General features: G+C 37.6%; 1 protein-coding gene across 1 annotated transcript in view; it reads left to right on the forward strand.

Annotated features, from left to right (window-relative positions):
* Nucleotides 1-26216, forward strand: part of WARS2 (tryptophanyl tRNA synthetase 2, mitochondrial) — an 85728-nt gene that overhangs the window by 33414 nt on the left and 26098 nt on the right. The window contains exon 2 of the mRNA XM_029228667.1: nucleotides 7864-8121. Within this exon, the coding sequence (XP_029084500.1) occupies nucleotides 7864-8121 (258 nt within the window). The remainder of the gene's footprint in view (nucleotides 1-7863; nucleotides 8122-26216) is intronic.

The raw sequence follows: 26216 nt of genomic DNA on the forward strand, positions 1-26216 counted from the left end.
TGTGTGTGTGTGTGTGTGTGTGTGTGTGTGTGTGTGTGTGTGTGTGTTTGGTAGGGAGAAGGTATGTTTAAGAGGTTTAGAATCAAGGAGAGATTGTTAGGCCTTGAAGACCACGGGGAGTTCTCCAGGCAGAGAAGGGGGCAAAGGACATCCAGGATGAGGGAACAGTCTGAGTGCAGAGGGGAATGAGCGATACAAGAATGGCAAGTAACTAGGTCAGCTTCTCGTGGAGGATGATGGAGGACAGCTGGGAAGGGGATTAACTGCCACATAAACTTTGAACCCTAACCCAGAGGAAGAAATGAGAAGACTTAATGCATAGAGCTAAGTCTGTGTGTGTGGTATGTGCATTTTTGTCCCAGACTTTTTTTTTGAGAACTTTCTTCTGTATATTTCCCACTACCCTGAGGAAGAACATTTTTTTTTTCAACAAACTATTAATATTTTTTAAATGTCCTGAATCAAGTTGTTTTCAAACCTGTGCTCCAGGAAGCCCCTCAGAGGCTGGCAGGGGTGAGGGCAGACAAGCCCGCAGGGGGCTGCCTACTGGGGCTCCCTCACTGACTCTCCTGTTATCCATACACCAAGCATTTCTTTGGGCTCTTCTACATATTAGACATGTCTGGTAAGAATATTACATTTGAAAATGGGCATGTAACTAAAAAGGAGACATCTTAAAACCACACATTTAGTAACAGTCTGAGGACTTAGGTGTGGAGAGCCAAATCTCTCAGCGGCTGTAAAAGGATAAATGTTCTCAGATAGTCAGCTGAAGATGGGACCACCAGACAGGCATGGATCTGTGACCAAAGATAATGGGTAGGATATACCTTTATTTGGCCACAAAAGGCAATGATAAAATCATATCTTTCCAGCATGATCTCTCTAACACTTTAAGATCAATGTTCATATTTTCTTATGAGGAAAAACTAGTATTTTCATAAGCATTTCAGATCATTCTTTATACTTTAAAAATTTTAGTACTTCTTGATCTCTTGCCTGTATTTACTGTTCCATCCAATATAAAAATAAATTATGTAGTGGTGGTTAAGATGTTTATGTCAAGAATTTGACCCTGGATGGTTTGGTTTAGGAAGCAGTATTGTCATTAGAAATTAAAAGTGTTTCTCACTACATATCATATTATAATTATTTATGTTGTGTTTAGATAATATATTAATCTAGTTTTAGTCACTTTTCCAATAAAAACTAAAAGGACTTGCCAGTTTATTCTGTACCTACATATAAGCTTTGCATTTAAACATAACTTAGCTGCCCTGAGGTGACAATGCAGTCTTTCCTAGGAGGCAAAGTCCCCAGATTTTGTATTTCATCATCTCTGTGTGATGGGGAGACATTCACTGAGGTGCTATTTGACAAGTAAGAAAGAAAACCGGAAAAAAAGGCCTGAAGAAAAGAAGCCCACAGAGATGCTGAGGTACAAAAGAAATAGCTGCAGAAGAAAAGAACGTGATAAATATGCAAAAGCGTCATGTGGTCTGGTGAGCAGAGCTCTGGAGGTCTGGATTCTGGTCCCAGGTGTGCCACCAGCTGTGTGCCTGGGCCTTCCAGGAAACGACTCTGTGGCACACCTTCCCTTTCTGAGAGTGTGTGTGTGTGGAGGGGAGGTGCGGGTGGGAGTGAGGATGCTTAAAGGCCAGACCAACCATGAGGTCAGGAAGTTCTAAACTGGATGCAGCCCTGTGCACAGGAAGGGGACAGAGCTCGGTGTCCAGGGCTGAGAGCTGGGTTCCAAATCTAACCACCTGCCTGTGATCTTGTGAGGGTTACTTAACCTTGCAGTGTCCTTTCCTGGAAAGTAAGGCCAGTAATTCCTACCTCCTTCACATCCGATGAGGTCCATGCAAGTGCCAGGGAATGTTTCTGATAGCTAAAGTTCAGCACAAGAATGAAAATCCATCTGCAAAAGCATTCTACTGCAGGATAGAAGGATAGCTCAGTGCACCGAAGGAATAGATGCACAGCTCTTAAAATCTGGAAGTGGCTTAAATAAGTCTGTAAAAAACATTTTTAAAAAACCAAGTTTATTCCTTTCAAATTATTTCACTGACCTAATAATACGTTGCTAAGTACTTCTCATCTATGCTTTTATGGAACTCACAGTCTAGTGGATTAGTCACTCCTTTCTCCTTTTTTCTTTTTAAAAATAATTTTTTCCTGCAGTTTTAATTGTTGGCCGACGTATTGCTTCTTGTTTGAGGGTGACATAAGACCTGCTTTCTCTTACATTGAATTAATATTTACTATGTTGATTCCTAGGTCTGAGCATCTGGTTTCATTTCTAACCAGAAATGAACCCAGTTTTTTTTTTTTTCTTGGTGCTGAGTCAGCTTTTTCTCTCCAGACCCAGAGCCCTCTGTACTTTCTGGAAGAAAGAGCTGACTGTAGCAGAACAATGCTGAGCTGTGGCCAAAGAAAGCTTCAGAGAAGCACCTGGATCCTCCCAGCCAGGACCGAAGTGCTATTTTTCTATGCCGGGTCTCCTATGTTTCAGCTCTTATATCACTAACTGGTGGTATAGACATTTTCAAGAAAGTGTTGAAGACAGATGCGAGGGGCCTAGGATTGAAATAGTAGGGTGACATACATGATAGAATTGAGAAGCACCAACAGAGAGCTTCTTAAGCTGTATTTTTTATTTAGAAGAATAAATAGACTTACAAAAAGAAATTTTCAACCAAATTAGTTGTTAATGTTGTTGATTCCTTTTTTATTGCAATCCATGATAACATGCCTTTCATGGAACCAATTAGACATAGTGCTTGCTCAGCCAAGTTTTTGGTCTGCCGTCGACTATAGTTAAAACAGGTGTGATGAATGCACAATTGATGCTACAGCTGGACACAAGCAGGACTTTGTAATAAGAATCTTGAAATCTTTAATTGAAGTCTTTGGTTCCCACCACCATACCAAAGTTGAAAGTGTTTCAAAGCTAGTAGGCAGCCTTCTTTTGATGTATTTTTATTCATTTGGGATTAAAATCAGAAGCTCTCTTTAGTTAATCACAAAAAATATCTTTTGCCATGATTAGCAGCTTGGGAGTTTTTAATTGCTTTTGGGTGCAATAATTGAAATTATGATAATTATGAACTTGGGATATGCTCAGTACCTTATGACAGGAGCACTTTTAGCTACATCTGTCAGATTGATAAGTTTGTTCTCTCTTTGATACAAACTCCCACCCTGTCTTCTGGAATATATCAAATCCCAGGGCTGAAGCTGTCCATTGGTAATGCTGATTCTGTTACAAATTGAGCCAATGCATGTATTGATTGGAAGTGGCGTTTGCTAAGGAAATACACCTGAAATAAAAATGAAGACCTATTTTGTAAAATGCACCTTTTTTTATTCTCTGTGCGTTGCGATGGGATTCAAGGTTGATGCTCTAGACTTCCCCATGAGCGAATGCCTGTGGGCTAGTCTTGAAGCTGTTTTCTTTGTGGTTTGCCTCCTGTCCACTGGGAAGCCCACGCTCCTTTCATTTTCATTCTTTTCCAACTCTAGTGCTTTTGAACACAGAACCCCCATCCTCCCACCACCCAAACTCCACATTCCAGCCCCATGATTTCATGGTACCAGGCATATCTCCCCTGCCATGCTGTCAGGCTGCCTGCTGACTCTTGCAGGGGGAACAGACGGGAACATAAACTCACCGCAGAAGTGCAAGACACTCTCTGTATATTTTTAAGACCAGGAATCCAGTTCTCATTTAGATCCTGTATTTTTTTAATAGCTCCTTGAAAATTGAACAAAACATTTCTTGTTGCTCTTACTTCTTGATAACATCATTCCCTCTGCCTGGATATATAGAATCACAGAAACTAGAGAACGAAAAAGATGTATTAGATCATGTCTAGTTCATTCCCACCGGTCACAATTCTTTTTTCTCATAGTCTGTCCTCTAGTGCTTTTCTCTTCTAGTTTTCCCAAGAATTAGTTTCTCCATTTCTCTCAGGGAATAATTCCTTAGTTTGAACATGGAGGAATTTGTGTGAAAATATTCATATTTTTTTCTCAGCTTGATATTATTGGCCCTTATAATCCTTTATATGACCATAAACAGTCCCCTTTCATCCTAGGTCAAGCATTTCTGGATGGCATTTTTTTTCCTCTTCATTTATTAAGTTCAGAGCTTGTTTTTCTGCTTTGCTTTCTCTCTTCATCAATCAGTCCCAAAAGCCCATTAATCATTTTTTACCTCACTGAAAGCTCCTTTGCTTATTCCCATATCAGGAACCCAGGGCTGGTTAAGGTACTGAAGGAAGCCTCACTGATATGTACTTATTCTATGCTAACTCTTCTCTCTCCCTTTCTTTCTCTTTCTCTCTCTCTCTCTCCCTCAGCCTCAGTTCTCAGCTACAAACTGTTTTTAGAGTAATGTCTCTGAATTATGATTTGGGGAGTTAGTCATTTGACAGCCTCATATGTGTGTATGTACATGTGTATGATTTTAAGTGGTAATATTATATTTGTTCTCAGTTACTTAAAAGGTATTTTTCATATTCTCAGAGCCACAAACCTCTTAGGTCTCCTGAGTGCTTATATCAAGTACAATTCTAGATCATGGAACTATGATGTAGCATTCTATTTTAGGGCTGTTATCTCAGGAATAGAGAGGAAAATAAGCAGATATAGGAAAATAGACTGTAGGATTTGAAATTCTTGGGAAAAGGGAAGGGCAAAATATAAGTAGTCTTGGCACTCACACATCTAAAGTAGATTAGCTCTTAGGAGCTAATATTAGATATAAAGATAAAGACTTTTTTAAATGTTACATTCTTTTTTTAAAAAAAATTCAACTTTATTGATGTATAATCGACAAATAAATTGTAAGATATTTAAAGTGTACATATACCATGGTGATTTGATATACATTGTGAAAAGATCCCCCCCACCTAGTTAATTATTAACACAACCAACACCTCACATATTTGTCTTTGTGTGTGTGAGAGAGCATTTGAGTTCTACTCTCTTAGCAAATTTCAATTATACAATGCAGTGTTATCCTATAGTCATCGTGTTTTACATTAGATCCTCATAAACTATATGGTTTTCTAGATGAGAGGACCCAGTATTATAAAGATGTTGGTTCTCCCCAAAGCAATCTATGGACTCAATGTAATCCCAATTCAAAAACCCCAACAGGTTGCTTTTTTTTCTTCTCTTGGAACTTGGCAAGATGACTCTAAAATGTATTGAGAAGTATAAAGGACCAAGGGTGGGTTAGATACTCTTGAAGAAGAAGAAGAAGGTAGGAATACTTGCTCCACCAGGTCCCAAGACTTATTAAAAAGGCAGCTGCGGTACTGGTGCAGACATAGACAAATAGACCATGAACCAATGAGACAGAATAGAAAGACCAGATACAGACTCAGACATATAGGGATAATTGGTTTATGCTGAAGTGGCATTCCAGAGAGCAGTGGGGAAAGGATCTTTTCAATAAATGGCGATGGAAAAATTAGGTATCCATATAGGGGGAAAAAAAGGAGAGAAAATAAAGTAGATGTCTACCTCACACCATATGCAAAAAACTCCAAATGGATACAGACTTAAATGTGAAAGATAAAACTTTAAAGCATGCACATACATATGCTTTATATATGTATGTATGTATATACACATACATATCTTCCTGAACTCAGGATATTAAAAGATTTCTTCTATGACATAAAAATCTGGTCAAAAATTATATATTTGAAGAACATCTCTTCATCAAAAGGTAACATAAAGGCAAATAGCCACATAATGAGAGAATATATTGGCCACACCTGTAACTGACAAAATATTAGGATCCAGAATATACAAAAATTCTTAAATCAATGAAAAGATAATCCAAGCTGAGAAAAATAGGCAAAATAACTTGAATAGCCTCTCCACAGAAGAGGAAATAAAAATACCAAAAACCATGAGTTCTCAACTTCTCTAATAAATAATCAGAGAAATGCAGTTAAACCATAATGAGATTCTACCCTATATCGTCAGTTAGCTAAAAATAGAACTACTGGCAAAGTGTTGGTGAGGATGTGGAACAATAGGAATTGGTGGTAGAAACTGCAAGTTGTTACGTACTGATACTTGGGAATAGTTTAGCACGCTGTAGTACAATTGAAGGTACATATGCATACCTTATGATCCAGCAATTCAACTCCTAGCTACGTACGCTGGAGAGACTTGGCACTTAATACACAAATATACGTGTAGAGAATATTCTTTTTCTTCCCCCATAACTTTTTTTTTTTGCAACAGAAACGTTGCAAAATAATGCAATGAATGTAATGAAGTCTTAATAGATGGTGTTTAAGCAAAACATGGTAGCTAGTGAAAGGAGCATACATGAGCTTTGAAGTCAGTAATACCTGACTTGAAATTTCAGTTCCACCTATTAGTTGTGTGGCCAAAGGCAATCTATTAATATTTGTGAGCCTCAGTTTTCTCATCTGTAAATTAGAGGTAATCATATGCCTACCATATTATATATTATAAGGAATAAATACATTAATGCATTAAAGCACTGAGCATAAATGCCTGAAACATAGTAGTTGTCCAGTAAATTATGGTTGTTATTAGTAATTTTTTATTGTTAAAAATGATAATGATGTATTTTATCATTTATCTGTATTAAAGACAGAAAATATTTTTTAAAAATTTATTGCACTGGGCTTCCCTGGTGGCGCAGTGGTTGAGTCCGCCTGCCGATGCAGGGGACGCGGGTTCATGCCCCGGTCCGGGAGGATCCCACATGCCGCGGAGAGGCTGGGCCCGTGAGCCATGGCCGCTGAGCCTGCGCGTCTGGAGCCTGTGCTCCGCAAGGGGAGAGGCCACAACAGTGAGAGGCCCGCGTACCACAAAAAAAAAAAAAATTTGTTGTGCTCAAAAGCTTACAAATACAGAGGCACATTTTTTTTTCTTCTCATTTTCTATTATAACTTCAATAATAGACAGTATAGACCAATGGGATAGCATGACCATGTCAAAAATGATTTTATAATTTAAAAAATTATGCAGAATTAAAAACTTCGTTTGAAGAAATAAAAAACCAACTATGATTTTATCAAAAGTAAATGGATACTGAAGCGTGAAAAAGTTAAATAACTTTATCAAGAGGCAATATCAGAAATAGAGTATAGGTTTCCTAATTTTTAGCCCAGATCCTGCACATTAAATTATAATATCAGCAATTTTTTTTATTTTATATTGGAGTACAGTTGATTAACAATGTTGTGTTAGTTTCAGGTGTACAGCGTAGTGATTCAGTTATACATATACATGTATCTATTCTTTTTCAAATTCTTTTATTTTTAAAGAAAACTGAATTAAGTAAGAGTAGCCTTTAGCCCTAATGCTAAGGCCTTCATTGCCTTAACTGCAAAATGAATGAAGTCATGTGAAAAACCCCTGGAGCCCCTTTAATCTCCAGTGAAATTTGATTCTATGTCTGAAGTCTCTGCAACTGACCACCAGAACCACAGTCATCTTTTCCTCTTGGGAACTCTTTTCTGTACCCCACTATTTACCTTTCCAAACCAGTCACAATTGTGTTGTAATACTGTACGGTTACTTTTATTTTCATAAGCATATCCTCTATCTCCAGTTAGATTGGAGATACAGACCTTTTCTTACGTGTCTTTGTGTTTATAAGCTTTTGAGTGCAAAAAAAGATTTTTTTAATATCATTTCCGTCTCCTAATAGCACCTAACATAGTGCTTTACAAAATAAATGCATTTAAGGATGATGACTGTCAGATTGCAGTTAAAAAAATTGCGTAGCCATCAAACATGGGCATAGGATTCATGGATTCTGCTTCAAAAGCAATGTTGTTTTGTTTTCCTTTGTTCCAGAAAGATTCCGTGAAGCGAATATTTTCTGGCATTCAGCCTACAGGAATCCCCCACCTCGGCAATTACCTGGGAGCCATTGAGAGCTGGGTGAGATTACAGGATGAGCATGACTCCGTGCTGTACAGCATCGTTGACCTACATTCCATCACTGTTTCCCAAGACCCAGCCGTCCTCCGGCAGAGCATCTTGGACATGACGGCTGCTCTTCTCGCCTGCGGCATAAACCCAGAGAAGAGCATCCTTTTCCAGCAATCTCAGGTCAGCTTCTCAGATTAGAACTGAGAAAACATTTATTTTCAGATTGAGGAAAAAATCGAATGGTTTATATAACTCCTGTTTTTGATTTTTTTTTTGACCCTTCAAGTGTGACTTCATCAAATGCGACTGTTTCATTTTCATGTTTTCCCTATATTCATATCATTGAGTATTATTATAATGCAATAGTATTTTCAACTTTCCCTCCACTGTACTAGGTAAGTTTATAATGCTTCATAAACCGAAAAGTTGTATCCCATTAGTACTTCTAACCCTGGAATTGTTTTTCTGTACTGGGTTGCATTCAAACAGATGAATTCATGCTGTTGACTAGTCTCCTGGTGATGAGGGATAGAATTTAGCGACTGATGGTTTTACGTAACTCCGATGTTGCTTTATTGGGTATTGCATTTGGAAGGCCTATTGGATAATTCCCATTGTTCATTCTTCGTATAATAACTTTTGAGAAGATTTGAGAGAACTAGCTGGGAAATTGGAAGACAATGTCCAGTGTCTTGAGTCCAAGCCAAGAAAGGCTTTAGAACAAAGCCAAAATATTTGACTCATATCTTTACTATGGATGAATCAGTTTACTCTTGGACAGGCAGATAACCTGGACTAGAGACAAGGCGCTTAAGAGACTCCCTAGCAAAGAAGGTGAAAATTTTAACTGGATCATGCCCTTATTACATGTCTGCTTTAACCTGGTGACAAAGCCCCAGCCAAGGAATGGTATGTTATACATGTTTTGGCACATGTTAACATGTATGCATGTATGGAACATGTTATACATGTGTACAACTCCTTTCTTGATCATAAACTTCTGACAATCATTATTTTTGTATCTATTTAATCACCCACAGAACTTAATGTAATGATTCACACAGAGCAACCATTTAAAAATATGTAATCAATGAAAAGAGTATCTTCAAAAAATAAATGCAGTTATCAACTTAAACTTGTTACCAGCTTAGAGATAATGTGATAGAATAATAGAATCTAATCATTAAAATGACCATAAAAGCAATTTACCTCAATTTCCTTTTTTACAGTTGGTCAGGAAGCATTTCCTTACGTATGGCTTTTCAGATTCAGTCTTGGACAGATGTAATTGTTATCAAGTACTTGCTTATATTGAGCAAACACCCGCCTCCCTGTAACTTCTAGCCACTCATTTAACTCCTCCCTAAAAATACATAATAAATCAACTCTGTCTTCCACATGACTGCTCTTCCAAACTTGGAGACATTAATTGTGCACCATCCTTACCCTCCAGGTCCTTGTTCCACAGGCCTTACCTTCTTCAAATTAGCTTACCCTAGATCTCTCACCCTCTTGGTTGTCCTACCTCAGAAGCACTCCTACCTTCTCTCTGAAAGGAAGGTGCCTCTCATATTTCCTGAAGCAATGTTTATCTAAACTCTTCACATCCATCTCTGAAATTATAATGCTGGTCATCTTTAGAGCCAGTTTTGGAGTCACCTAATGCATTTTCCAAAGCATATCATCTTCACTCCATCTTAGCTGTTTTTGATACAAGCTCTCTTTTGATCCTTATGTGATATTCTTTTTAAAAATTGTATTCTCAGTACTTATTTCCATACTTCTTGTAGGTGAAAATGTCTAATCTCCACAAAGTAACCACTTGTCAGTTGCTTTTTAAAGTGACCTTTAAAATTAAAGGCTTATTTACAGTCACATCCAGTACTTGCACTTTGAGCTCATAGCCCCAGAAATGATTACCATATTCTAAAACTGTTCTCCTTTGTGAAGGATTTTTGTGACCTCCATAAATGTATAAAATTTGCAGTAATTGAGGTATCTTCTTCCACATGGTACATTGTTGTTCAAAATAGCAATTGAAAGAGTAACCCACAATATGGGAGACTTTGTAAGAACGTTCTCATAAGTGAGGGATAAAAAAATTCACCTTCCCTTTGGTTTTTTTATGTTACAAAATGAGCTCACTGGTTCCCAAACTAGTGAGCTCATTATGTGGGTCTAGGTCAGAGAGTGGAGGCAATTGGTGTTGCCTGTTTCCTCAGTGGCCTCTAAATTGGCTCCCAGTTCCCCCTCCTACCATCCCTGACTTCAGCTCCCTTGGGGGAATTTCGATAGTTTGCCAGTAAAATTTGAAGGAAGTACTCATCAGCCCACATTCCACAATTTGTCCCACAAAGACAGTATTAAAGACTTCCTCAGGTGTCTTTCTGTCCTCAAGACATGCTTGGTCTGGGCCATTTCCTTCTTTAACTCGGGCAACCAACCTTATTACAACTCAGTGGATGGACTGGATATTTTATCAGATTTTCTTTCCTTTTTAAAATATTTAATAAAGAAAACTTTAAATATATGCAGAAGAGTAGAGAGAAGAGTATACTCTACCCCCATCATTTACTCACATTTTGTGATTTGTCTCGCCAATGTTGTTTTCTTTGTTGAAGTATTTTATAGCAGATACCACACTGACATTTCATGCCCTAAATATTTCAGCATGCCTCTCTATAAACTAAGGAAATTTTCTTACATAACCACAATACTGTCATCACACCTAACAAGTTAATGATAATTCCATATTATCTTCTAATACCCAGTCCATGTTCAAATTATGCTGATTCTTCCAAAATGTCTTCCAAAATGTTGTCTTGTTGGAATGAGGATCCAGCCAAGGTCTATGCATCACATTTGATTATGGATCTTAAAGTCTCTTTTTATTTCATGCCTTTTGATTTGTTGATCAAGTTTTATTTCCTGGAAAGTTAATCCTTCTGCACTTAAAAAAAATTTTTAAACTTTGGTTTTTATGCTCCCACTTTTTTCTTTTTTTTTTTTTTTCTGATGTGGTATGTATTTTTTTTATTGAAGTATAGTTGATTTACAGTGTTGTGTTAATATCTGCTGTACAGCAAAGTGATTCAGTTATACATATATATACATTCTTTTTTATATTATTTTCCATTATGGTTTATTACATAAATATTGAATATAGTTCCCTGTGCTGTACCATAGCACCTTGTTGTTTATGCATTCTATATATACTAGTTTGCATCTGCTAACCCCAAACTCTCACTCCATCCCTCCCCCACTCCCCTTCCCCATTGGCAACCACAAGTCTGTTCTCTGTGTCTGTGAGTCTGTCTCTGTTTTGTAGATAAGTTCATTTGTATGCTCCCACTTTTTTCATGCCTTTGATGTGTTAATCAGGTTTTCATTTATTTGCTATAAAATTAGCTCTTTTGGACATAAAAGTAAACCTTAATTTTTTGTGCTTCCTCTTTTCACTAATCTGTGTTAGCTGATGTTTAATGGCTATAAACTGCCATCCTACATAGTTGCTTATCACCATTTATAACAGTTTGACTAGAAACGATGCTTACTTAGTGCCTATGGAGTGCCTAGAAAGGAGTGCCTAGATATCAGTTCCTCTAGAATGCTGTAAAGCTTCAAGCGGTTCATGGAGGATGATGGGAAGTTCTTCCTGATGCTTTATCTTGAAACTGTGAAGGCATGTATTGGCTTTTGCTTCTTAGGACCATTCTCAAGTAGAAGTATATTAACTAAGCTAGTCGCCTTGAAACAATTATTATTTTAAAGACCTGGCCCCATATTTGCCATGTTCTAGTAGGTGAAAGAATCATCATGGTGTTTGTATTTTATGTCTTGCTCTCCAAAAGTCAATTAATTAACAACTGTCTTTATCAACCTGTGGAGTTTTCAGTAGAGGGGGGATTGAAAAGAAAATAGAGCATCTTTAAACGTGTAAGATTTACCAGCCGTTTCATGTGTATGACCTCTCTTTTAATCTTCAAAACAGTGCCTGAGTTAGGCATTACTGTTTTTTCACAGATGAATAAATTAAGGTATAAAGAGATTAAGTAATCAGAAAATCTCTGAGAGGTGCCTGGTACTTAGTAAATGCTTAATAATGTCTTCTTAATTAGCTACCTGAGGTCATAACAGCTTGTAGGTGGCAAATCCAGGACTCTTTTTTCTTCCTAAGGCACTACTTTTAGAAGCTATATAGACAGTTTCTGACTTACAGTGGTTCAACTTATGATGGTTTGAAAGCAATATGCATTCAGTAGAAGCTGTACTTTGAATTTTGGATGTTGATCTTTTTCCAGGCTGGCAATATGTAGTACGATATTCTCTTGTGGTACTGGGCAGCAGCAGGGAGCTGCAGCTCCAGGTCAGCCGCGAGATCACCAAGGTAAACAACCGAGACACTTACAACCATTCTGTTTTTCACTTTCAGTACAGTATTCAATAAATTACATGAGATATTCAACACTTTATTATAATATAGGTTTTGTGCTGGATGATTTTGCCCAACTATAGGGCTAATGTAAGTGTTCTGAGCACGGTGAAGCTATGATGTTCGGTAGGTTAGGTGTATTATATGCATTTTCAACTTAGAATATTTTCAGCTTAACCATGTGTTTATCAAGACGTAACCCCACTGTAAGTTGAGGAAGATCTGTACTCATGGGGAGAGAATATTTTTCGGTCTCCCACCATGCCTTTGCCTCAGGAGCTGATGGCAGAGGGGCAGTGCAGAGCCAGAGCTGACCTGAAGACCCTAGACTACTAAATTACCCTCTCACTCCTGCTTCAGTCTCACAAATCGATGGTCCATTCCCCACATTGTAGCCACGGTCATCTTTCTACTTAAAATACATCAGCACCTCTCTCCTACCCTCAAGGTAAAAATTTAAACTCAGTTTCTAGAAAGCCCTTCAAGCATGAGGCCGCTGAGAACATCAGGTCAGTGTTTCTTCCACTCCACCACTTTTTATCACAGGTTATTTTGTGTTCAAATGATCTGATTAACTTTTACCAATAATTCTTTAAAGCAGAAGTTAGAGTATTTTCTTCTGGGTTTTTTGTTTGTTTTTATATATTTATTTTATTTATTTATTTTTGGCTGCACTGGGTCTTCGTTGCTGCACGTGGGCTTTCTCTAGTTGCAGCGAGCAGGGGCTACCCTTTGTTGCGGTGCGCGGGCTTCTCATTGCAGTGGCTTCTCTTGTTGCGGAGCACGGGCTCTAGGTGCATGGGCTTAGTTGCTCCGTGGCATGTGGGATCTTCCCGGACCAGGGCTCAAACCTGTGTCCCCTGCATTGGCAGGCAGATTCCTAACCACTGTGCCACCAGGGAAGCCCCTCTTCTGGTTTTATTTTGAGAAAATTTGATAAATCAATTCTTAACTTATAAAACATAAATTAGAGGTTATTTGTGTAATTTTAACAAGGTTTTTTTGTTAATTTCTTTATATTGGGAATTTTGCAGTACATTTAAGCATTTAGTTGATCACTGAATATGATAGGAATTTAGAAAATAATTAGAATTAAAATGTTGGGAGCCAGTACCAGTTAAAATTAGTTATAACTACATCTCCTCACAGACAATTATTTCCAAGTAAAATGAAGAATTTTTGAAATTGTGAGTTAGAGAAAAATACTTTTTATATTATGTAAGGGCTCTTATCATGTATATCCACTGTGTTAAGCAAAGTACTTACAGATAAATATAAAGACTAGTTCCCCAGGTGCCATTGTTGGACACCAGAGTAAGTTCTAGTAATTATTTGAAATAGGGAAAGAGTTTAGCTATGTTATAATGCTGATTTTACCAATAATTTTTATCTCCAGTCCTTTGCATTCTTTCTCAGCGGTCTGACTGGAACGATTTAGACTTACTGAAGATTTTTCTCATTATTTTCTTTTTCTTTCTTTCCCACCGGCCTCTAGTCATGGTGCTTCCCCTACAATATGTTTGCCATATGTGGGGAATTTTACAGAGCCTCTCCTCTGAAAGGTGTGTGTGTGCACGTGCGCATGTGTGTGTGTGTGTGAGTGAGAGAAAGAGAGGGTGGGAGGGAGAGGGAGAGGGATCGCCTGCTTATGTGTGTGCTTGGCAGAGGTTTCCATGCCAATACCAAAGTCAGTGGTCTCTTATTTCTAGCAGGCCCGAGTGCAGATCCAGTCTGATTCCCACAGCTGCCTCTGAGGTGCATGTTTCCACATCTTTAGTTGTTACTTTGCTTGGGATTGAATCACCCTGCAGGTGGAAGATAAAAGCTGGAGTTCATAGCTTTAGGCACTGGCTTTCTGCCAAGGCTGGGAGAAAAGGACAGTTTTTGACCATCAGACATCATGTTACAGAGGGTCCAAAACAGTCCAGGGAAGAGTTGAGGGAGAAGAATGGAATCTGCAGCTTTGGAATGTGGCCTCATTCTCTAATTAGAGGTAGGTTTTGTTTCCCAGGAAACTAAAATCAATAATAACAATAAAGGAAAGGGGGCTATGGAGGAACCAATTTCCGAATAAGGGCCAAAGGAACTGACTACATGAATCTTGGCTCACTGAATACAAACAAAAGTTGTACCTGACCCATTCATTGTCCCTTATCTTAGAGGTAAAAAGCCAAAGCCTAAACTAGGACAGAGAATCTTTTGTGTTTTCACTTATTCTAGTAATTTTGGAAGCATATTTGAGTAGATATTTGTATTTGTTAAACTCTCAAGTTGTTAGGCTACCAACAACAGGTGTACATTCAACTCGTAATAGGAAGGAAGCAAACAGACCTCTATATAGGTTAATGGTCTTGAGGAATCTATTTGTAAAATTGGTGTCACTTCCAAAGTTTCCAGGGAGAGACAAAAGTTCTAAATGGCCCATGGCATAAATAATAAAGAGAAGTTAGGAAAATTATTATATAACTCAAACTCCTCATGTTATATTTCCTTCTCTAAAAAGTTTCCACTAGTACCACTTCCTTGCCTAGATCTATACTCATGTGTGACTTGATGAGAAGCTGTAGTATTTGTGCTGCTTGCATCCTGGACTACAGGGTTAGGCCATATCTTAATGACACCTCCAAGAAGAGTTATTTTTTACTATCAGGGCAGTAGTGGAAAGAGTATGGGCTTTGAAGCCACATACAGTTTGAATCTCACTGTGATCTCTTCTTGTAGTGACACACTGGGCAAGTTACTGAAGCTCTCTGAACCCCCTTTTTAATGTCTATAATAGGGATATTTAAATAATATGATGTATAATTCCTGGCAGATGTTAACTTTCTCTCTCACCCTACATCACCACACACATATTGTCCCCACCCCAGGCTCCTTGATTTGTTTAAGGGTAGAGCGGATTTGGAAGGTGGAGATCAAATTAATGACAGTGCCTGTCTTTATACTCAATAACAAACTATTTTCACAGGCGTTTGTTATCAAAGGTTTTTCAGGACTTTTTAAGAAATATTTCAGACATTCAGAAAAGTATGAAGGCAAATGGCTGCTTTTTGAAATGCTAACCTTTTGGCATAGTTGCTGCATGTAGTTTCTGGGGTTTTTTAAAATTAATTTTTATTGGAGTACAGTTGCTTTACAATGTTGTGTTAGTTTCTACTGTATAGCAAAGTGAATCAGATATACGTATACATATATCCCCTCTTTTTTGGATTTCCTTCCCATTTAGGTCACCACAGAGCACTGAGTAGAGTTCCCTGTGCTATACAGTAGGTTCTCATTAGTTATCTGTTTTATGCATAGTGTCAGTAGTGTATATGTGTCTGTCAAACGTTACAAGTACAGTCGAAACTTTCTGTTTAGCTCTCTCTAACCCCATTATGTTTCCTGCCTCCCCAGAGGTAACCACTATACTGAATTTAATACTCATCATTCCCATGTACGTGTTTCTATTTGTATTGCATATAATTTGGCCATAACAATCCATATCATTTATTTTGTATGTTTAAAAACTTTATGTAAATAGCATCATGCTGCACAAATCTTCCTGCATCTATATTTTTGTGTGCAACATTAGTTATGTGTTCGAGATTTATTCATTTTGACTGCTCTACAATATTCCATTGTCTGGCTCTATCACAATTTATTTATCTATTTTCCTGGCAAAGGGTATTTAGATTTTTTCCAACTTTTTTGTTACTGCAAATAATACTACAGTGGGCATACTTCTATATGCTTTTTGTGTACATCTGAAAGGCTTTTCTAGGTGTACATACATAAGAGTGGAATCATGAGGATATATGACATGTATATATATCATCAGTGTTAGTGGATATTGCTAGATTGCTCTCCAAATTGGTATTCCAATTTACATTCCCAACAAGTGAAGAGTTCCTTTTGGTCTATGGCAATATTTGGTATAATTAGACATTTTACTTTTGCCATTATAAAGGATAGAATATGCTATCTTGTTTTAATTTGCATTTTTGGTTTTGTGAGCCTCTCTATCATACCTTTCTTTTCTATTTCATTAGTTTCATTGTTTCCTCTCTTGCTTCTGTTTTCTTTGAAATTACTTTGTTGTTATTTTTCTAACTTCTTAAGTGGACCTCATTAATTTTTAGCCATTCTTCTTTTCTAATATAATTATAAATACTCATTTCCTTCTAAGTACTGTTTTATCAGCATCTACAAAGTTGTGATATGTAGTATTTTCACTATAACTCATTTGTAAATGATTTCTAATTTCTATTATTTCTTGTCTGATCTGTGATTTATTTAGAAATATGTGTTTTAATTTCCAAATGCATGACTCTTTTTCTAAAACCCATTTTACCCACTTGAATGACTAAAATTAAAAATAGTGATAGTGCTAAGTTTTGGTAAGGATGTGGAACAACATGAACTCATACATTGCTGTTAAGAGTATAAAATGACAATTTCTTATAAAATTAAACATACACTTACCAAGTGACACAGCAGTTTCACTCCTAGGTATTTACCAAAGAAAAATGCAAACATTTCCTGCAAAATGACTTATACGTAAGTGTTCATAGTGTTTTTGCTCATAATAGTTCCAAACTAAAAACAACCCAAACGTCCATCAATGAATGAATAAATAATTGTAGAATATTCAATCAATGGAATATTATTAAACAGTGAAAAGGAGTCTGTAACAACATGAAGGAATAGCAGAAACATTATGCTGAAAGAAGCCAAGAACAGAAGAATTCATATTATATACTAACATTTATATGATATTCTAGAACAGGCAGAACTAATCCATAATAACAAAAAACAGATCAGTGGTTTCCAGGAGCAGGGATGAGGGAAGGGTGAGGAATAAACTGCAAAACTGTGTGAGGGAACTTTTGGGGGACATTGAACTGTTCTATATCTTGACTGGTGTGATGGTTACACATGTATAGATTTGTCAGAACTCCATGGACTGAGCAGCTAAAATGGGTCCATCTTATTGTTTGCACTTTATGCCTCACTAAAGTTGACTTAGTATTAAAAAAATTTTTTTAATGAGTAGGCACTTAGGATATATAAGTCAAAAGAAAAGAAGAACCCACAGAACTGTGTGAGAACACTACAGGTATTTCAATATAGTTGTCATTCAAACATTTAAAATACAAAGGCAAAATAAATATGGCATAAAAATTTCATCTGAGCTTTGAGTCACCCATTCACAGTGAAACCAAGAAACAACCTGCTCACAAGTTTAGTCAGTAAACTAATTATTTTGTTTGCTGTTGTAACATGTTCCCTAAACTTGTAAAACCAGCAAAAAGCCCCATGAAACCAAGTGTTGCAACTGTTGACCCCGCTCCAAGGAAAGTATTAAAAAAGAGTAGCTCTGGGACTTCCCTGGTGGCACAGTGTTAAGAATCTGCCTGCCAATGCAGGGGACATGGGTTCGAGCCCTGGTCCGGGAATATCCCACATACCACGGAGCAACTAAGCCCGTGTGCCACAACTACTGAGCCCGTGTGCCACAACTACTGAAGCCCACGTGCCTAGAGCCCATGCTCCACAACAAGAGAAGCCACCGCAATGAGAAGCCCGCGCACCACAATGAAGAGTAGCCCCCGCTTGCCACAACTAGAGAAAGCCCGTGCACAGCAACGAAGACACAACGCAGCCGAAAATAAAAATAAATTAATTTTTTAAATAAAGAGAGCAGCTTTGCCGAGGATAGTGCTTTGAATTAGACTGAAGGGATCTTTACTGCCAAGAATTTTAGGGAATTTTAGTCAACAGTTGAAAAGAGTTTAAAATAAGAATATGAAAATCATCTTATGATTTAAGACTTTCATCATTTTTGTTTGTTTTTAGATGATTTTTTAATTCATGTTTTTCCTTGTTTAAACATTATTTATCCAAATCAAAACAATAACAAATATATGTAGGGAGAGACATCATTTACAAACATATTTTGTACTTATTTGTTATATACTACAGGATAAAGAACACAACCCAGGGTTGTGCTGTGTTTTTTTTTTTAATGAAACACAATGTGACCTCTAATTTACCTGTGCTTAGTCTTTTCTTCTTATACTTCTTTACTACTCTGATTCATTGATATATTAACTGCTCATTCCTTTTAATCTCCAGAATTCTGTACTGAGGTAGGTAGGTAGGTAGGTAGATAGATAGGTGGATAGACAGATACATAGATAGATACATAGATAGATCTATTCCATATTTTTTATTTTTTCTGCCCTCTTGAAGTCTTATCTACTTCTATAACTTTCAGCCATTTTCTCTCAAATCTTGTCTCTTTCCCTGACCTTTCTTCCTAGTTTTTTGTGTTTCTAGCAGTCTTCTAGACTTCTCTCTCTGGATATCTTTCCAAAATCTCAATTTCAACATACCTGAAACCAGATCTTTCCTTTTTACCTCTAACCAGCCCCTCCACTTGAATTTTTAAAATAATTTGGGATGAAATTCACATAACATAACATTAACTACTTTTTCCCAACCTTAGATATATGTTTATAGTTTTTCTTTACACAGACTTTTTTTTAAACTGAGGTAAAATACATGAATATAAAATGTACCATCTTAACCATTTTTTAAGTGTACAATTCAGTAGTGTTAAATATATTCATGTTACTGTGCAACCAATCTCCAGAACTGTTTCATCTTGCGAAACTGAAATTCTGTACCCATTAAACAGCTATTTCCTCCCCTCCCCCCAACCTCCAGACCCTGGCAACCACCATTCTGCTTTCTGTCTCTATGAGTCTGACTGTTCTAGATAATTCATATGAGTAAAACCATACAGTATTTGTCTTTTTGTGACTGGGCTCATTTCACCTAACATACTGTCCTCCAGGTTCATCTATGCTATAGCATGTGTCTTAATTGCCTTCTTTTTTAAAGCTGAATAATATTCCATTGTGTATATATATCACATTTTGTTTATCCATTCATTCGTCTGTCAATGGCTATTCGGGTTGCTTCTCCCTTTTGGCTATGTTTAATAATGCTGTTGTGAACATGAGTATACAAATAGCTCTTTAAGATCCTGCTTTGTATTCTTTTTTTTTTTTTTAATCAAAGTATAGTTGATTTACACTATTGTGTTAGTTTCAGGTGTACAGCAAAATGATTCAGTTATATTAATTCTTTTCCATTATAGTTTATTACAAGTTATTGAATATAGTTCCCTGTGCTATACAGTGAATTCCTGTTGTTTCTTTTGTGTATAAACCCAGAAGTGATATTGCTGGATCACATGGTAATTCTATTTTTAATTTTTTTAGGAATCACCATACTGTTTTCCATAGCAGTTGGACCATTTTACTTTCTGACCAACAGTGCACAAGGGTTCCAATTTCTCCATCCTCATCAACAGTTGTTATTTTCTTTTTTGTATGTGTGGGTTTTCTTGGGTTTTGTGGGGTTTTTGTAATAGTAGCCTTCCTAATGGATATGAGGCAATATCTCATTTTATAGTTTTAATTTGCATTTCCCTAATCACTAGTGATGTTGAGCATCTTTTCGTATGCTTGTTGACCATTTGTATAACTTCCTTGGAGAAATGACTCTTCAAGTCCTTTGCCCATTTTTTAATCAGGTTGTTTTTGTTGTTGTTGAGTTGTGGTAGTTAGTTCTTTATTTTCTCCCACTTCACAGGTTGCCTTTTCACTTTGTTATGTCCTTTGATGAACAACAGTATTTAATTTAATGTAGTCCCCAAAATCTTTCATTATTTTTTAAGACCTAAGTTTTGGGGTCTATCATATATACACACATGAAAATTTAACATAAAATTTACTCAAGAAATAAATTTTATAAAAACAACAATAAACTGTCTGCCATCTCGTCCTCTACAGGATAGCTCTCTTATTCTTCCTCAAGGTAGGAATTGCTGGGGGGGGGGGGGCGCGTGTTTATGGTAGATTGTTATCATTCCTAATTATTCATGTTCATTTCCTGTAAGGTCAATGATCAGCAAACTTTTTTCTGCAAGAGCATAGATAGTAAATAGTTTAGGCTTTGCAGGCCACATGTGCTGTCACCCCCTTCACCACCACCTCTCCTCCTCCTCCTATTCTTTTTCCTTCTCCTTCTTCTCTTTTTTTATATTTGACTACCCTTTAAAAATGTAAAAACCATTCTTAACCCATGGGCTGAATAAAAACAATCCACAGGTCAGATTTGGCCTGTGAGCAGCAGTTTGCTAACCCATATGTATGAAGATTATATGTCCTCATCCATTGCCACATGACTGACAGTGCCTTCGATAGGAGAAGCATCTGTTCCTACTCCACTCATGTTGGGCTTGTCCACGTGACTTGCTTTACCCAATGGAAAGTCAGTGAGCGTGTTATACACCATGCCCAAGCAGGATCTTTACAAGCCATTCCATGTTCTAACTCTCTTGCTCTTCCTTCCTTCTAACTCCTTCAGTTTGGGTCCTGGAATGAGAAGGTATGTAAAGCAGAGGAAAAGCCAGCCTACAGCTACTAATATGTGATGTGAATGAGCAAGAAACCATTGCTGTGGGCCGCTTATTTAGGGTTGTTACCCAGCATAGCCTAGAAAAAGCTGACTAATATACTGCTATAGGTAAAGAGGTACATATGTGTACACATACACACACATATACACACTAAGCAATAGGACTTAGATGGAGGTGACTTTTAAGTCTGGAGCAGGCTTATAGAAGCTACTTATTTAGCTTTGGAAATATTGAACTAAGAAAAAAGCATAGAAGAATCCAAACGTGTACAGATAGATATTCATTGGCAAACATAATACTGACAGGAGGCAGACCAGTTGAAAAGAGTGAGTGAGAGTTTATCATTGATAACAGAGTTCTTTTAATTTAAATTGATCCCCAAACAAGGTTCCTGTTAAGGGGATTTGTGATGAGGATGATAAGAGTCTAATAAAAATAACTCAGCATGAAATTGCTAGTTTCCGAGAGGAAATGATCAATGGGAATTTGTGAGTCTGAATAGTCTTCCAGGTGTCCTAACCAAAACTTATAGTACCTGATTCCTGGGAAGATAACATTTATATAGGAAGTAGTAAAATCCTAAGGGACACTTAGACATTTGATCTAAGATTTACTGAATCAGCTAATTGCTTGAATGGCTTTGATTGATACCTAAGGGACACTTAGACACTTAGACATTTGATCTAAGATTTACTGAATCAGCTAATTGCTTGAATGGCTTTGATTGATACCTAGCAGCTGTATTTTTTTGGAATCATGCTATCCTGTACTCTCCTTGCTAATTAAATGTTTCTGAGAAAAGTTTAAATTCAGCAAAACACAGGGGCTAATATAACAGACATTCATGTTCCCAACACCAAGGATGAATATTGTTGACATTTTGTCATATTTGCTTGACTTCCTATATTAAACAAAGTTGAAGGACCCTTTAATTCTTTCCTTGCCCACTCCTTTCACCCCTCCTCCCTACATCCCTTTTCTCTATCCCCAGGCAACCAAATCTTGGACTTGACCTGTATCAATCCAGCCAGTTTTTCACACTTGTTTTCATGTGTAATCCCATGAGTAAATATAATATTTTTAATTGTGTGGTTTAAAAAAAAAATGATACAAGTGGTGCCGTATTGTAGAACCTTTCGGCAATTTTCTTTTTTCACACAGTGGTATGTTTTTGTGATCTCATGTTCATACATCTAAATCTAGTTCATTTCTTCTATTTGCTGTATAGTGTGCCATTATATAAATAGGCCACACTTTATTTAGACATCACCCTATTAATAAACCTTTAATTTCATTCATGCATTCATTTAATACATATTTATTGAGCACTTACCATGTCCTAGGTCCTGTGTTATGTACTCACGTTACATCAGTGAAGAAAACAGACAAAAATCTTTGCTACCATAGTACTTACATTCTGTTGGGGTAACACAACATAAATAATAACTATAATGAATAAGCCAAACATAAAGTATATTAGAAGGTGATAGGTTATATAGAAAAAGATTAAGGGGAATTGGGAGTGGCACTGAGGGAAACTTGTTGCTATTGTAAACAGCATGGCTTGGTGAACCCCCTTGATAAGATGATATTAGAGCAAAGACTTAATGTGAGGGAGTTAGTGACCTGAATATCTGGGGGAAGAGAATTCCTATCAGAGAAAAGAGTTAGTGCAAAGCCCCTAAGGTGGGAGTATGCCTGGTGTATTCAGGGAACACAAGGAAGTCAGCATGTCTGGAGAAGAGGGAACAAAGCGGGTGAGGAGGAGGGTTGGAATCCAGACGTCACAGGGTTGAAAGGGAGGAGATGATCATGATAGGCCATTGTAAGGACTTCGGCTTTTACTCTGAGAAAATGGGAAGTGCAGGATTTGGAGCAGAGAAGTGACGCAGTCTATGTTTGGTTTTTTGTGTTGTTTTTTGGGGGGGGTTTTGCGGTACGCAGGCCTCTCAGTGTTGTGGCCTCTCCCGTTGCGGAGCACAGGCTCCGGACACTCAGGCTCAGTGGCCATGGCTCACAGGCCCAGCCGCTCCGCGGCCTGTGGGATCTTCCCAGACCGGGGCATGAACCCGCGTCCCCTGCATTGGCAGGCGGGCTCTCAACCACTGCGCCACCAGGGAAGCCCACAGTCTATGTTTTAAAAGGGTCACTTTGGCTATTGTTAAGAATAGACCGCATTGTAGCTAGGTTGGAAGCAGGGAGACCAGTTAGCAATCCAGGTGAGAGTTGATCGTGCCTCAGACCAGAGTGGTAGCAGCAGAAGAGGTGAAAGTGCTAAGAGATTCTGAATATATTTTGAAGGTAGAAGCAACAAGATTTGCAGATGGATTAGGCATAGAGTATGAGAGAAATAGAGGAGTGAAGAATGACTCCAAGGTTTTTTGCCTAAGTAACTGCAAGGGTAGAGTTGGCACCAACAGAAAGGACAGCTGTGGTAGAGCAGGTTTGGGAAGGAAGGGTCAGGAGCTCAGTTCTGGGTAGACTGAGTTTGAGATGTCCATTGGATATCCACACAAATATGCCGAATGGAGAGTTGGATATATGAATCTGGAGTTCAGCAAAGAGGTCTGGCTAGAGTTATACATTTAGAAGTCATCAGTTACACAGATCGTAGTTAAAGCCATGAGATGAGATGAAATTGCAAAGAGAGTGAGTGTAAAAAAGAATGTAAATAAAGAAACAAGGACTAAAACCTGGGTGTCTGCAATATTAAGGTCAGGGAGAAGAGAAGGAACCACACAGAGACAGAAGAAAAAGTATTGAAACTGGGAGAAAAACTACAATAATGCAGTGTCTGGGGAGCCAAGTGAAGAAAGTGAATCAAGGTGGAAGAAGTAACTAGTTGTGTCAAATGCTGTTTAGTATGTCAGTAAGATAACAACTTTATCTTAACCATTAGCATTGCTGACTGGTGAGCGGCTGTAGTGGAGCAGTGGAGGTGAAACCTGATTGGAGTGGGCTTAAGTGAGAAGGGGAGGCTCGTCAAACACAGCAGCAGCTCTGGCCTCTTTTTCTTCATTGATGAGAACCCATTCTCCCCACTCACGTTTTGAAAGGATCTGGAGTTGGCTTTGATTTGAGGGCCATGTATTCCTGTGGGGAGAAAAATTCCTGTCTGGAGGAAAGTGGAGATCATGCCAAAGATCAGAAAATCAGGACTACTCAAACTACATTATCTTTATTGCCACGGAATAAGTAATGGATGATGCACCAAAGAACAGTTGTGATGAATTCCACCTGCATAGTTTTTTAAACAGCCTTATTGAGATAAAATTCATACACCATACAATTCACTCATTTAAAGTGTACAATTTAATGACTTTTGGTGTATTCACAGAGTCGTGCATCCATCGCCATAATCAAGTTTAGAGCATTTTCATCGCTCCGTGATGAAACCCAGTACCCATTGCCCCTCTCCCCTCTCCATGGCAACCTCCAATCCACTTTGTCTCCTATGGGTTTGCCTTTTCTGAACATTTCATACAAGTGGATTTTGTGATTGGCTTCTTTCACTTAACATAACGTTTTCAAGGTTTGTCTATGTTGTAATATTTATCAGTACTTCATTTGTTTTTATTGTGGAGTAGTATTCCATTGTATGGCTATACCACATTTTGTTCATTCATTCAGGATGAGTCAGTGAACATTTGGGTTGTTTCCACTTTTCCAGATGTTTTCCACATGAAAATGCTACTCTGAACTTGTATAAAGTTTTTGTATATTACGTGTTTTTGGTTATCTTGGTATACATCTAGGAATGGGATTGCTGGGTTATATGGTGACTCTATATTTAACATTTTGAAGGACTGTTAAAGGGTTTTGAAAGTGGCTGCACTACTTTGTATGAGAGTTCTACCACCAATGTACAGAGGGTCCCTAACTTAGGATGGTTCAAACATACGATTTTTCGACTTTACAATGGTGCAAGAGCAATAAACATTCAGCAGAAACGGTACTTCGAACTTTGAATTTTCTTTTTTATTTTCCTGGGCTAGCGATACGCAGTTTGATACTCTCTAATGATGCTGGGCATCAGCGGCGAGCCACAGCTCCCAGTCAGCCACAAGATTACGAGGGCAGACAACTGACAGACACACTTACGACAGTTGCCCATACAACCAGTCTGTTTTTCGCTTTTAGTACAGTATTCAATAAATTACATGAGATGTTCAACACTTTATTATAAAACAGACTCTGTGCTAATTTTGCCCAACTGTAGCTAAGGTAAGTGTTTTGAGCATGTTTAAGGTAGGCTAGGCTAAGCTATGATGTTGTGTATGTTAGATGTATTAAATGCATTTTCAACTTAGGATATTTTCAACTCAATGATGGGTTTATCAGGAAGTAACCCCATTGTAAGTTGAGAAAGTTCTGTATAAGGATTCCAAGTTTTTCATTTCTTTCCCCAAATTTTTTTGTTGTCAGTCTTTTTTTAAGTATCCTAATGAGTGTAAAGTGGTATCTCAATGTGTTGTTTTTCTCAATGTGGTTTTGATTTGCAATTTCCTAATGACTAATGATGTTGAGCATTTTTTCATGTGCTTATTAGTCATTTGTATATCTTCTTTGAAGAAGTGTCTTTTCAAATCCTTTGCCCATTTTAAATTGGATTATCTGTCTTTTCATTGTTGAATTATGAGTTTTTTACGTAGTCTGGATACAGCTACCTTATCAGACATGATTTGCAAGTAACTTCTCCTATTTTGTGAAAAGTCTTTCACTTTCTTGGTGGTGTCCTTTGAAACACAACATTTAAAAAAATTTTTTTAACATCTTTATTGGAGTATAATTGCTTTACAATGATGTGTAAGTTTCTGCTTTATAACAAAGTGAATCAGTTATACATATACATATGTTCCCATATCTCTTCCCTCTTGCGTCTCCCTCCCTCCCACCCTCCCTATCCCACCCATCTAGGTGGTCACAAACCACCTAGCTGGTCTCCCTGTGCTATGCGGCTGCTTCCCACTAGCTATCTATTTTACATTTGGTAGTGTATATATTTCCATGCCACTCTCTCACTTTGTCACAGCTTACCCTTCCCCCTCCCCATATCCTCAAGTCCATGCTCTAGTAGGTCTGTTTCTTTATTCCCATCTTACCCCTAGGTACTTCATGACCTTTTTTTTTTTTTTCCTTAGATTCCATATATATGTGTTAGCATACGGTATTTGTTTTTCTCTTTCTGACTTACTTACTCTGTATGACAGACTCTAGGTCCATCCACCTCACTACAAATAACTCAATTTCATTTCTTTTTATGGCTGAGTAATAGTCCATTGTATATATGTGCCACATCTTCTTTATCCATTCATCTGTTGATGGACACTTAGGTTGTTTCCATCTCTGGGCTATTGTAAATAGAGCTGT

This window comes from Monodon monoceros, unplaced genomic scaffold, assembly GCF_005190385.1.
Source record: "Monodon monoceros isolate NGI ecotype Baffin Bay Population unplaced genomic scaffold, NGI_Narwhal_1 Super_Scaffold_18, whole genome shotgun sequence".
Classification (NCBI taxonomy): domain Eukaryota; kingdom Metazoa; phylum Chordata; class Mammalia; order Artiodactyla; family Monodontidae; genus Monodon; species Monodon monoceros.